The sequence below is a fragment of the Hemiscyllium ocellatum genome, chromosome 5 (assembly GCF_020745735.1).
Source record: "Hemiscyllium ocellatum isolate sHemOce1 chromosome 5, sHemOce1.pat.X.cur, whole genome shotgun sequence".
Lineage (NCBI taxonomy): Eukaryota > Metazoa > Chordata > Chondrichthyes > Orectolobiformes > Hemiscylliidae > Hemiscyllium > Hemiscyllium ocellatum.
Genome location: NC_083405.1, coordinates 118127829 through 118141458, shown reverse-complemented (window position 1 = coordinate 118141458; position 13630 = coordinate 118127829). Strand labels below are relative to the sequence as shown.

Sequence of the window (13630 nt, the reverse complement as noted above, 5' to 3'; positions counted from 1 at the left end):
AAAGCTAATTTGGCAGGGTTTGAGTAGTGATGACTGGAGAATGGGAAGGAGTTACGCAGCTGGAGGGCCCAATACTCTGTGCAGTGCTGGGAGCAGCTGCAGCAAAATGGCATTTTGTACTGTGCTGAGTGGAAATGGCACAAACTAGCAAGCCGATTATTCATAAATAGATGGTACTTGATTATAGTTGAGTCTTTGCGCAACTGTTTTGCTGATTTGGGATGAAGGGCTAGGCACAATTTAAAACTGTTTATTGTCACAAACATCCATAGGCAATTGCCAAATTTTAAAAAAAAATCCAAGCCAGTATAATAATTATACCAGTACAGCTGCTCATGTGAACTCCTGGTTTCATGAAAGTTTGTAAGTCAATAGCTATGTGCTGAAATAAGATTTTAAAATACATGGAGAGACTTGTGCAAAATTATTAATCTATCAACCATGTCATGACTCATCTTGCAGACTTATGTTTGCACTTAATATGCATGGTTTATGTTGTTTAACCATGGCACATTCAGTGAAATACTGTGATGCATTGAAACTAGACTGCAGTTGACAGTTGGTAAACTCTAGTATTTCATGTTCTCGATAATGCTTAATTTTGTTCATGTTACTTGCCAGATATGAGTAGAGCAAGGAAACAGTGAGGATTTTTATGCTAGTTGGTATCTTTAATGATTGGTTTATTCATTTATAGAATCATTTACTGCATTCATTAGTTCACATTTGCTTGCTTGGATTATTGATGAATCTTGGTTAATATAATAACAGCAAGTTGAAGCTGAAAGATTTGGCATTAACAAACACGAACCTTATTAAATTCGCAGTCAGTTTTCTTGTGTGGAATTAATCCAAAATTGGATCAAGGATTGATTGACTCTACTTCGATAAATCCATAAGCCATGAAAAAAAAATTGTTAATGCCCTATTTATTCTCTCCTTTATCAGATTAGCCAGTCCTAAACCATTACAACTTCTTATAGCACAAATGCTTTGGCTACCTATTCTGTTGCTGTCAGCTTAATTTATTTAGGTAGTATTTTAACTTTTAGACTTATCACTGTCTTGAACTGATTTCTCTCTTCAGATTTGTGTCTTCTCATGGATGTCCATTCCAAAATCTGACTAATTTATGTACCATTGCAAGCTGCAGTGCAGTTAGTTTGTGATTTGTCCACTTTACACAACAAATTTTTATGCAAAACTACTATCTGCGAACAATTTAAAGTCAATTTAACATTGGCAGTTAACGTATTAAAGTATCATTGTTAGGTCAGTGGAAGCACTTAATTGAGTTGCAAGGTGTTATTTCATGTCTTATTCCAGAAACTGGATAAATATTGATCTTTCAGTACAAAATAGAGAGATGAATACTGCGGTCCTTTTCGTCATTGGTGAAATGCGACATTTTTATATGTTTAGGTCGTGAAACAAATACAGGAAATAGAAGAAAGAAAGGAAGTCTCTGATGATGAAGACGAAGATGATGAAGAGTCTGGAAGAATGCGTTTCAAAACTGAACGGAAAGAAGGAACTGTTATTAGGTTAACAGATGCAGCTAGAAAGAGGCGAAACATTCCAGACACATTGGGTAAGTGATCTGTTGTAAATAAAATTTTGCTTTTGAAATTTTTCTTCCTAATCATTTCAGTGAGACAAAAATGATGTCACCATTGATTTGACCCTTTCCCCATATTGTAAGTCAACTTCTGTTCATAGACAGCTTCATAGAAAGAGACAGCATTCATGTATCTTTGTTAGTCATTAAATATTATTTCATCTAATATTTGTCAGAATGATCAAAAACAGAAATTGCAGGAAAAACTCAGCAGTTCTGGCAACATCCTTCAGTTCTGAGCAGTGGTCACTGGAACTGAAATGTTAACTGTTTTCTCTCCACAGACGTTTTTCAAGCAATCTCTGTTTCTGATTTCTAGCATCTGCTGTTATTTGTTTTTTTAATCAGCATGATGTTTAATTAATAGCATGTTACAGCTAAGCTTGATTTTGTTCTGCATGTTTCTAATGTATGCAAATAACGAGGTGCTGGAAATAGTCTGTAGATCAGGCAGCATCTGTGGAAAAAAACAGTTCATGTTTCAGGTTGCTGATCCTTCATCAGAACTGAGAGTAGCTAGAAATGTAATTGGTTACACAGGTCATTGTCCTGAAGCACTTGTGCACTCTCTGTTCTGCTGCTTTATGTGCACTCTGTCCTCTAAGATTCTTTATAACCTGAATATTTGCCACTTTTTTCTTTTATTTTAAAATTTCAACATCTTAGTTATGTATAAATGAATAGCTGTGAGAGTCCAGCAAGTAAATTAGCCATTGTAGTAAATACGTCCACACCAGGCTGATTAACGCAACGAGCACTCCAATGATTGTTCCAAGGTGCTGAGCCATCAAAGCAGAATTTGAGAAAGTCAGACAAATGTTTAATTAGACATGCTCTCTCCACTGGGCCTTTAAAGGAGGGGAGCATTTAATAGATGAGGATCATGTGTCTGAAGACACAACTACAGTTGAGTTTTGTAAACAGAGGTTGGGAAGTTACACAAGATGCAGTGAGGGAATGAAGAATTTTGGGTTAATTCTAAGATTGGGGGAGATTGCAGAAATAGGACAAGGCTATTAAGGTAATGTTGTGGTTCTGTTCGCCGAGCTAGGAGTTTTTGTTGCAAACGTTTCATCCCCTTTCTAGGTGACATCCTCAGTGCTTGCAATTTGAGAAATTGAGGTTCTGGAATTATTTGCTTATCCAGTAAGAATGACTATCTAAAGTATAACACAACAAGTTGTGTTTCCTGAACCACACTACTGTGGAAACCTGCTCTGAGATACTGGAGTATGGTTTATGCGGGAATTCACCATTCTTCTAGTAGTAGCTTGTAAGAAAAAGCTTAAATGGTTCGTTTTTAGAGTTTGTTGAGATTAGCGCAAAACAACCTGAAGAAGTTCTATCAAAATTTTAGATATTGGAATCTTTCCTCAAAATATCTGCAAAGGATATTGATAGAGAAGGCCATTAAAATCATTCCAGCTATACCACTTTCACTTAGTATTTTTGCTGACAATATCCCCTGGTGCTAAATAAATGTTTTCCTATTGTGATTCCTGGGACCTAAGAAATACAAAAGACTAGTTCTCTTTGTCAGTCTCTACATTTCTACATTTATCAATGTTTCTTGATATTTGCATGGTTGGAGAATTTCGGAATCTGGAGCCTGGTCAGCTGAAAGTAAGGAATCATTTAGTAGGGAAAATGGAGTTTGGGATGCCAACGAAACTTAAATTAGCAAAGTTGGGAGATATTGAAGGTTTGTGATGCTTCCAAGACCACTGAGAAAGGGTTGGTTGAACTGTGGGAGGAGGCTTATTTATTGCCTCAGTTGGAGGTCTGGAGATTGGTAACCCAAAGAAAGAATTGGAGTACAAAATGTAGGCTGACATTTGTTTAGAACGATGTTGAGGAACTTGAGATCTGTAAATAAACTCATAACTGGGGAGAGAGATATTTATTTAGTTCACCCCTGTCTAGGTTATTTGAGCATTTGGCTCAGTTGTCCTAACTAAAGACAACTTTCAGTATTAATTAATTTATAGGGGACAGTATGCTTGACTTCTGTCCTGTAGCTTCTTAATTTGAAGTCTGCGTATTGTCATCCTGTGTTTATGGTTTAATAATTACTTTTCCTCTTTCATGACAAGTAGCTTTATTTATCTTGGTAAAATTGAATTGCAGTTCATTGATTATCTTCAAGACAATGATCATGACTTATTTGCTTTTTATGTCAGAAATTGCCATCTAAGAGTTTGGATAGAGTTCTCAAGTTTAGTGGAATCAAGGGTTATGGAGATAAGGCAGGAACAGGATACTGATTGAGGATGATCAGCCATGATCATAATGAATGGTGGTACAGGCTTGAAAGGCAGAGTGGCCTACTCCTGCACCTATTGTCTGTTATGTTGTCACCTTCACCCAAAGCAAGTACTTACCATCACATTCATTCTTGCAATTTTCTCATTTCCTCCTCTCCTTTTCCCTCTTTTGTAAAAGCATTAACTCCTTCATAGAGAGCAGTTTCTTGAGTACCAGATGTCTCTGAGTCCAAGTAGCTTTCCTTCGTGTATAAACCTTATCATTGAGTTCAGTAGTATTTGTATAGAGGGTGCGAGATTAAAACTGGAGTCATCCTTTCTCATGTATAGTGTCACGATTCCTGGGATAAGTTCACTGACTTGACAGGAAAAGAGTTGATGGTTTTATTTCGTAATTATAATTGGGAATGTTGAAAAGAATAAGGGCATATCCAAGACCGAAAAGCTCGATAATTGAAATATCTCTTAAGAATATTACTTTTTGCAGAGAATGATAAATGTATTTAATTTTGTAGCATGGGATCTGTGATGTAACATGACTTTGGTTTAAAAAAAACTGAATTTTTAATACTCTAAATTTGAAAGTTGTGTGTTCCATTTCCTTGGAAATCTCAGTAGAAATCATAAGGGGAGTTCATGGACTTGGTCATACTAGTATAAAGGAACAGACAAATGGGATAAATCAGGTGTAGACAGATGATTAGTACAATTATTTGGGGAACTGTTTTGAATTCCCAGCTTGAGAGATTATTTGTGCCATTGTAGTTTTATGTCACTGAAGCAGTGCAATTTCTGTGCCTACAAATGTTCTCACACTCATTGCATTGTTATATTGTGAATGGCAACTAGAAAATTGGTTTTGTTTCTCCTCCTCACATGAAGAACTTAAGATGGGGAATAAAACATCCTTTCTGTCAGGAAGAGCAGAAAAAAAAATGTTCTCCTGTTCTCCATGAACGAAAAAATCTGTAGTTTGAGGTAACAAGTGATACAATGCTTTACTTGAATTTCACAAGCTGGAACATTATTTATTTCAAATATTTGTTGCTGTATCAAAGGATTTTAAATAATTTTCATAGTTATATTCCATAAACAGCAATGAAAATTGCATTTTCTTTTAAATTAACATGCTTTAAAATGACAGCAATTTTGAAAATTTGAGATTTTTTCTAAAGAATGATAAATGAACAGGTTATAAAGCAAAAGAAATCGATAAACAGCAACAAAGAGCAGAGCACTGCAGCCACTCTCAACTGGAATCTTGAAGTAGTTGAAAAAGCACTTAAAGGACAATTGACATTGCAGTTCACGTTGCAAATGTAATCTCCACTTTGTCAGATTTTGCTGACCTAATGTGACAGCTTATTTCTATTGGATGGAAGCATTCTTGCCAGCTGATTAGAGTTGTCATGTGAAACCATTTTATTATTGGCTATACTGAAATTAATCTCGACATCTAAGAATGCATGAATAACATCTATAATTGCTGATTCACTCTATCGCCAAAATATGAGAAATGGTCTGTGCCTATTCAAAATCAAGCCCTTTTTGAATGTTATTGTAGACAAAGTTGAGTGATATGAAAAATGTCTCATTCAAAGTTGGTCCTTTAATTGCGTTGTTTGAATTGATTTTTGCTTTAATGAAAACATGGCTAAAATCTAGAAAGTTCTACGTTGTTGAAGAGTTGGGTTTGCTTCCATTGTAATTGTGAGAGAGTTCAGAATGTGATCGTTGGCAAAATATGAAGAACTAACTAGATGTTAACCTTTGCTGAGAAAAAGCAGTTTTGATTCATGATTTTTAGTGCTATCGTGAGGGAATTTTAAACTTTGGTGGTTTTAAAAATTCTGTAGCATCGTTTGAAAAGAACTAAATGTTTCTCTGCTATCCTAGCCAATGATTTATCCTTGAGTCAATATCAAAGAAACAGATTGTCTAGTTATTCATTTCACTGCTGTTTGCAAATTTTCCAAATTAACTGGCTTGTTTTCTATATTGCAGCATTTTTTTTTGGAATGTGCCACAGTTGTGAAATGCAAGCATATGATTGTTTCTACGTCGCTGATCTTCAGTGTTCTTTACTTGCTCAATACTATATCTGTTTCCCATATCTTGTAGAATGTAAAGCACAAAATGTGTTGAACTTCAATATGGGGTTGTGCATTTCTGCAAACAAATTTAAGTGAACATTCTAGCATTACGGTTTCCTTGAAATCCTACATTTCAGGGAAGGTCCTATCAGTATTTCCAGATGGGTTTCCCACAATTAGCAGTGGTTTCATGGTCGTCATTAGACTCTTAATCCCATTTTTAAAAAAATTCAAATCCCATGGCAGGATTCAAGCCCAGGCCCCCAGAACATAGCCTGTGTCTCTGGACTAACAGTGCAGTGATAATTTCATGTGGCCATCACCTCTCCTTGTAAAGTAATGTTGCCATTGCCATGATCTGTCATTAGAGGTGACTGATAGTGGTTTAACCTAAGGACCACCATGCCTCAGGCAAGGGGAGAGATTGGGAAGGAGGCCCATTCACGGTAACCTCAGCCAATGCAGGAATTGAATCCATGCTGTTGGCTTCATTATATTGCAAACTAACTGTCCAGCCAACTGAGCTAATCAAATCTCCTCCGATGTTTCTGCAGTGTGCTAGACTATGTTTATGCAACAGATAGTAGCACTTAGGTAAAATAAGTACCTGTCAATTTATCTTGGTGTTTGTGGGATATTGGAATGGACATACTGGTTGCCACACTTGCATGTGCTACAGCAGTAATTGTCCTGTTGAAGTTCTTAGTTGGCTAATCACTTAAAGCCTCTGTGCTTGCTAGGTCATTTCAGAGGACGCTTAAGTCAATGCAGATAGTGTTTTGTCACATTTGCACACATTCTAAATCTTCTATTGAATGTGAGGATCTTTACTTGATCCTACATTGAAACAACACTTGTTAATAGATGTTTGCTGTATGCAGTCTAATATGTGTGCATATGCAATCATTAAAAAAAGTGAAAAAAGCGTTCTGCCCATCAAGTCCTCTTAAATGTTTTTTCCCCAAAATCCATTTTATTGAAACCTCCTTTCTTGCTTATTTCTTTCCTTTAAAGCAGTCATGTATTTCTGAATCTAGTTTTCTTTGTGTTCTCAGGACTTTCACTTCAGTTAATAGGTGATGTTATAATTTTTAAGTAGAAAATCACTGCCATTGGTTTAGATGCTTTGGAATATAATTGAATAAAATTGTTACCATGTAATATTTATTATTTTAGAACTTTCTGATGAGGCTAAAGCAGCATTGCGTGAGTTTGAGGAGACTGAACGCCAACGAAAACAGGGAAAAAGAGGTCGAAGGGGAGGGCCTTCAGCTAATTTTCCTTTTTGTGATCCAAGGAGAGAGAGTGGTAGGAGGAGAGATCAACGGCCACCCTTGATGCAAGTGCCTCCATCATTGCAGGTAACTATATCTCCTTGTACTTGATCTTCAATAGAAACTCTTTTTGTTAATTTAGTGGATTAAGCAAATGAAGTGAGACAGTGATTACATCCAGTGAGCAAGTTTTTTTTTGTCTGCCTTCATTGCCTGTTCAACCATGATTTCTGTATCTATGGAAATTGTAATAACTTGTACATTTTTCATTAATTACCTGTGCTGCTTATTTGTTAGTATTGACATGTAGAAATCAGAGTGCAATAAAAAAGTTCAAAATAGTCAGAAAGAAAATCTGCGCCTGGGTGTTTTCTATAATTGTGCAAGTGAAAAACTCTTTTTAAACCTCATCATTTAATTGACACATGGTTTCATACTTCCAAGACGTTGTAGCAATCCAGCTAAAAGGATTGAAAGACTAATTATTTATTGATTTAACTTCTGAGTGGAGAATTTTGCCAGTGATCAAAAATAAGCATTAACTACAATTGCTGTTACTTTGTATTGTTTTGTTATGCCCATTTCTGAAAATCAACTCCATATACATTTGTTCAGCATCATTGTACACTTGAACGTTGTACCTCGGCTTCACTGCAAAGAATGTGATTGTTGAATTTCATTTGCGATTTGAAAGGCATGCATGGCCTAGCCACCAGACTGTTCCCAGGGCATCAAGGATTAGATTGAGGGGCGATTACATTTGCTAAATTTGCAATCCCTGGCATTTGGGGAGTTAAGGGCATTTTGAGAAGAGGTTTATGAGGTAGATGGGGTGAAGTCAGTCAATCCATTTATGAGGAACATTGAGAAACACTTCAAAACAAAGAGTGGTAGCATTGAGGAACTTTGTTGCAATAGCTTTCAAATGTTTGCTCAAATGGTTCTTAATCTAAAACAGATACAGTTTTGCTAGACAGTAATAGAAATATAAAAGATGATTTGATGTCCAAGATGGATGAATGGATTTGAGGTACAGATCATTCGTGATCTCCTTGAGCAAGCTCAAGGGGATGACTGAACCACTGTATTATATTTGAAGTTGGAAATATTGATGTACTGAAGTTTTATACCTGTTTTAAGTGTATATGATTCATTGTATTAGAATTTCTCCTGTTGCGAAGAGAGCAGCATAGTGAGCATGGGAAGATGATCAGAAAAGAGATGGATCATTTTAAATGTACCAAATTTACAGTAAAGATAAATGCTATACAGACTAGCAAGGTCCCAAGTTTTGACTGACTGGTCAGCATTACAGTTTTGATTGCTATCCAGCAGCCATTACTGGATGTATGTGTGTGAAATGTTGATGAGTATCCCGGATGCTCTCTTCTGTTATGCATCTGGAGAGTATTGTTCAAATAATGAGGCAGCATTTTATTGAGGCATCAGAGGCAAAGTGTTATGTTACTAATACATTGAATATTTTGTATCATGCAGGATCCCAGAAATAGCAATGAAGTGAATGATCAGTTTTCAATAGTATGAAATAAGCATAAAGAATGTTGTACTCTATATAATGTTGCAGGCTGAACTGAATCACTGGAACAAACAAATGAGTTTTGCTTTAACATCTCAATCATAGAATGACAGCTGTGACAATGTAGTTCCAGCTCCATACTGCACTGCTTTTGAAATAGTTTATTTATTCAAGTCCTGGAATAATGCATATTCTTGCAATCTTCCATTTGGAAGAAAGAATGATATAAACTGAACCAAGCTAAGACTTGTTTGCATTGCAAATAACAGTATTCAAATTGCCAGTTGCACTCGATAATAGCAACTGCAGGATTTAAAATGTCTCATTGCTTATGAGTGATATGTTTAATAAATTTTCATGTAAAGTCTAAGAGATATAAGCTAGGCAGTATTACAGGGATAAATCTAGTCTCTATTCACACATTTTGTGGTATTAGGAGGTCATCAGAAATTGTTGAAGTTGATGCTGTGCTAATTTTTGCTATTTTAATTGCAATAAATGCACTCGCAGGATACACTAAAAAATCAAGTGTATTGAAGAAAAATGCCTGTCTTTTGGCTTTTTAGCTGGCAGAAAAATTCAAATGAACTATTGATTTTCCTAGAGTCCTCGTACTACAATGAATTCTTCAGAGCATCAATCTGGCAGAGGCACTTTACAACAGCGACGGCAGCCACCGCCTCTTCTGGTACCCCAACGACATCCTTCCACATCTGAAATGCCCAGTGGCCCTCCACAGCAACCAGAACAGCAGGAACAGCAGAACTCAGAAACTGCTTCTGTTGGTGTGAATTCAACAGTAATTCCAACACAACAACCAAAGAACATTCATATAAATCCTCATTTCCGAGGTCCAGTGGTTACACCTGTGCAAGGTTAGAATTGGAAAATTTTACCTGAATTCAGTGTGTTTTCTCCTCCTTCTGTCCAGAAGACAGTAACTTATTCAGTGGTGCACTTATGAATAAAAGGATTCTCAGCAATACTTTACCAAAGTAAACATTCTTGCTTAAACTTACACGTAAAATTCTTTGTAAATGCGGATAGAATTTCATCCTGCTTCTGTCTTCAGCTGATGTACATTAATCTTTCCAGCACAGGTTACTTGATGTCAGGCACTGAACATTTAACTGGTCTTTCCTTTCAACAGACTAGAACACTTAGCCAGTTTGTCATGATACTGACCGTTATTAAGTCTGAGATTAGCCAACCTATCAAAGATCAGAGATGGAATTTAGCAGACTGGTTGACAAATGTAGACTCTGATAATGGGCATGTAAACTATTTTAGAGTTGTTTTATTGAAATGCTTTAGGAATATTTAGGAATAAGAACTTCTGGTTTAAAAAGCAAGTTAATTTACGGATGACTTATTCTGCACCTGTCCATAACATTGAACATTTCCATCTTAATTGCACTTCATGTGAAAAGCTTACAGTGAAAATATTTGATAGTGAATTGAAGTAAAATTCAAATCTTTTTGCCTTTTTTATGAATTTTATATGGAGTCTATATTAACCTAAATTTTAAAATTTTGAGTAAATAGGTGTTTGAGAGGTTTGTTTCCAACAAAGAATTTTCACTGCGACTTGAATTTTCAATTTGATTTCTATTCTATTAATTTGTAACTGAACTCATTCACTCTAAAAGTGGTGCAGTCAAATAGCTTTGTCACCTTTTGTACCCTAAGATTTGACTGATTCCAATACAATTTTATATTTGTTATTCTAATCCATTTTGAAGCATTACTTTTCCCTGCTAATTCTTAACAGGCAGGATGTTGGCTGAAGTAATTTGTGTGTTTTTTGGAACTAATTCATAACTTAAAAGCAAATCATTTCAACTGAATGCAAGTAATTTATGAAAAATATTCTAAAGCTTTTATAATAAAAGGCAGAAATCCTTTACGTGTAACTTAATATTTTGATCCAGTTTCAACTGCACCCATTTGCATCAGTAATCTGCTGAACCAATGCCATCAATTGATTCCCAGTTACGCTACTTCAGCCTTTCTCTTCAATGGAAGGGATGATGTCAAAATGAGTAGCACCATCATTTTGCAGCGCTATTTTAAAGATATTACTTGGAATTTTTTTACTTTCAACATTAAGATTCTAATTGCACATTTATTATGATTCAGTGAATATTGATGCAGCGGTTTACTTTAATCTGTTTAACTTGATTTCTTGTAAAGCTGGTTGTTTGCCTTGAAGTCAGTGCAAGATCATCTCTCTGGTTTTGTAAGCATGGAACCTTAATGTAGCAATATTATGGGAATATCTACACTATACACTGCAGTGGTTTAGGAAGGTAGCTCACCACCACCTTTTCGAGGCCAGATAGAGTGGGGCAATTGTCAATGCCGCAACATGAATAAATTTTTTAAAATGCAATAAGTAATCTCATTTGCGAAAAGCCTTCTTGAAGTGCTTTGTATTTGATAACATATGTTTATTTATGGAAGACAGTTAATTTGTATATTGAATGCTATGAAATTATAGTTAAAATAAGTTTATTTCAGTCCTACTGGTATATCAGTTTAAAAATGTAAACTCCATCTCCTTTCTGTAGTTTTCAATTGAACTTTAAAACTTCAGAAGTGAATTACTGGGAGCGGCTGTTAAGGAATTAATTTTGGATGGATGACTCTAAAGTGCTTCCAGCACTCCCTGTTAGGCTGTTCAGCTCCCATACACTTGCTTAGGACCTACTTCATATTTGTGTGCCTTCAGTGTTATTCTGTAAACTTCTTCGAATGTTGGTCAGAAATGAATGTTAATGTTATGCGTCAATCTAAATTCAAAAACTGTTGTTTCCTTCTTGATGCTTTAACTTTAATCTGTTTTGTGATTCACATCAGTTCTTTGCTGCATCTGTGATGTCATCTTTTGGTCAATTTACGTATCACCGTTCTTTTTGTTTCAATACTTTCAAGTTGTTGCATTAGAAGTTGTAAAATCACTGCTAATTTTATGCTTAAAAATGAAGTGTTTTCCTGGTGGTTTGGGGATATGCACCTGATTAGAAAGTTGGTGATAGGATGGGACAAAGTAAACGGGATTTATTGGACACCGAAAATGAGAAGTGAAACAAGTAGTAAGATGAATTACTTCTCAAGATGAAATCTTGACAGCACTGGAACTTCTATTTCCTTGTTTTACAATGGAATTCTTCTTTTACCTGTATTGATATTAGTGGTGCTTGATACGCAGTCACCGATTTGCAATTTTCTGGTGGTTTGATGAGTTTAAGAAGCAGTAATTTAGATATGATGCACTCTTTAATTAGATAAAGTAATTATACAGTGTAATAATTGGGGATGGTTCATTGATAACAGGACAAACAGGCTGTTGGCATGGAATGTCTTGATCTCATTAACGTAGTGGGGGCAACATTTTCCTCTGTAGCCAAGTTGTTCGGGACCTTTTTCTTTGGTCTTCCTCATTTCCTTCTGATTTGTCTTACGTCTGCCTGCTGAAGACTGCTGCCTACAAGGTCTACTTGGTGCAAATTCTCTGGGAGAAACTCCCCTCTGTCCTCAGTCTACTCTGGTCTAGGTCCCTACGCAAATTCTCCAGCATGGTTTTGACCTATTCCCGACACAGTTGTTCAGGCGTGGAATCTAGCTTCATAACCCTTGGCCCTGACATGGCTTTTCCAGTGCTAATGTGGCTTCTGCCGCTTATTTGACCCCAGCACGATTATTCCAGTATGGAATTGGCCAACCCGCTATAAGCCTACGTTGATCTTCCTGTCCAAGCCAGGCAGTAACTGTTATATGATGTTTACAGGGACAGGTTATTTTCTGTGTTAATCAATTGTCTGAACCCTTTTGGCCAAGGGCCATGGGACAGGCACTCATGATGTTAGATACTGATTGTCTGCCTTCAGCTGAGGATTAGTTTCCTATTCTTTCTCAGAACAAAACCTTATTTTCGGAAACAGCACCCTGATAACAGGGTGTTTTCGCTGCTGGATAAATTGTTGACGCTAGTTCAATGGCCATTGTGTCCACTGTTTTATTCGTAATTTCCCTTTGTTTTCACGTGGGAATTTTGAAACATTGACTACTACTGTAATAGCTTTTAAATGAAATCTCCTGCTACTCTGTACATGCTAGAAAAAAATCAGTTTTTAAGCATCCACAATATTTAACATCTATACTTTCCAAATATACTAACTTTGTTAATTCATAGTATTATTTGTGGTGATGAATGTGACTTCAACCTTGTTACATTAGAAACCTTGCAAATTTGTTAAATACAATCAAATGCTGATGTCAAAATACTTAAGTGCCAATTGATTTTTTTAATCAGTTTGTGATGGGATCAAATGGTGTTTAATTGGAAGTTTACATATGTCAAAAGCTGTTTGGGCAATATTAACTGTTAGAGGTGCAGGTCCAATTGATTTTATTTGTTTTAGAAACTTGATCGATATTCATGCTTGTGCGTAAACTGTTTTGCTGTTTTAAAATGCAGAGGAAGAGCTGACAATTTGCTTTGTCTTAAAAAATGGGAACTTTTTTTGTTATGTTGAATTTATTGCAGCAAGTATGCCTGAATTCTTTGTACAATCAGAACTCAAAGGTAACGATTGGTGTTTTTCTTTCCTCTCCTCATTGTAATTGCAGTGCCCTTGATGCCTACGCCAAACCAGCCGAGGCCTGCTGTGGGCCCCCAGAGATTCCTAGTGAGTAGCAGCTGCTTCCTTTTGTATTGCAATATTGATTGTATGTACCCCTGTAAAGTAGTATTAACATAGTAATTAAATACCAGCGATGCTAAATAAAGTTTTGAGAATCTGTAAACATCTTTCGTTGTCTGCACAGCTGGAAATGTTTGA

The 13630-nt window shown here is 36.1% G+C and overlaps 1 protein-coding gene across 3 annotated transcripts in view; it reads left to right on the top strand.

The window, feature by feature from the left end:
* Positions 1–13630, top strand: part of rbm33a (RNA binding motif protein 33a) — a 155592-nt gene that overhangs the window by 57885 nt on the left and 84077 nt on the right. For all 3 annotated transcript variants that reach the window (XM_060825133.1, XM_060825134.1, XM_060825132.1), the window contains exons 7-10: positions 1423–1591; positions 7152–7336; positions 9391–9661; positions 13419–13477. In XM_060825133.1, the coding sequence (XP_060681116.1) occupies positions 1423–1591; positions 7152–7336; positions 9391–9661; positions 13419–13477 (684 nt within the window). The remainder of the gene's footprint in view (positions 1–1422; positions 1592–7151; positions 7337–9390; positions 9662–13418; positions 13478–13630) is intronic.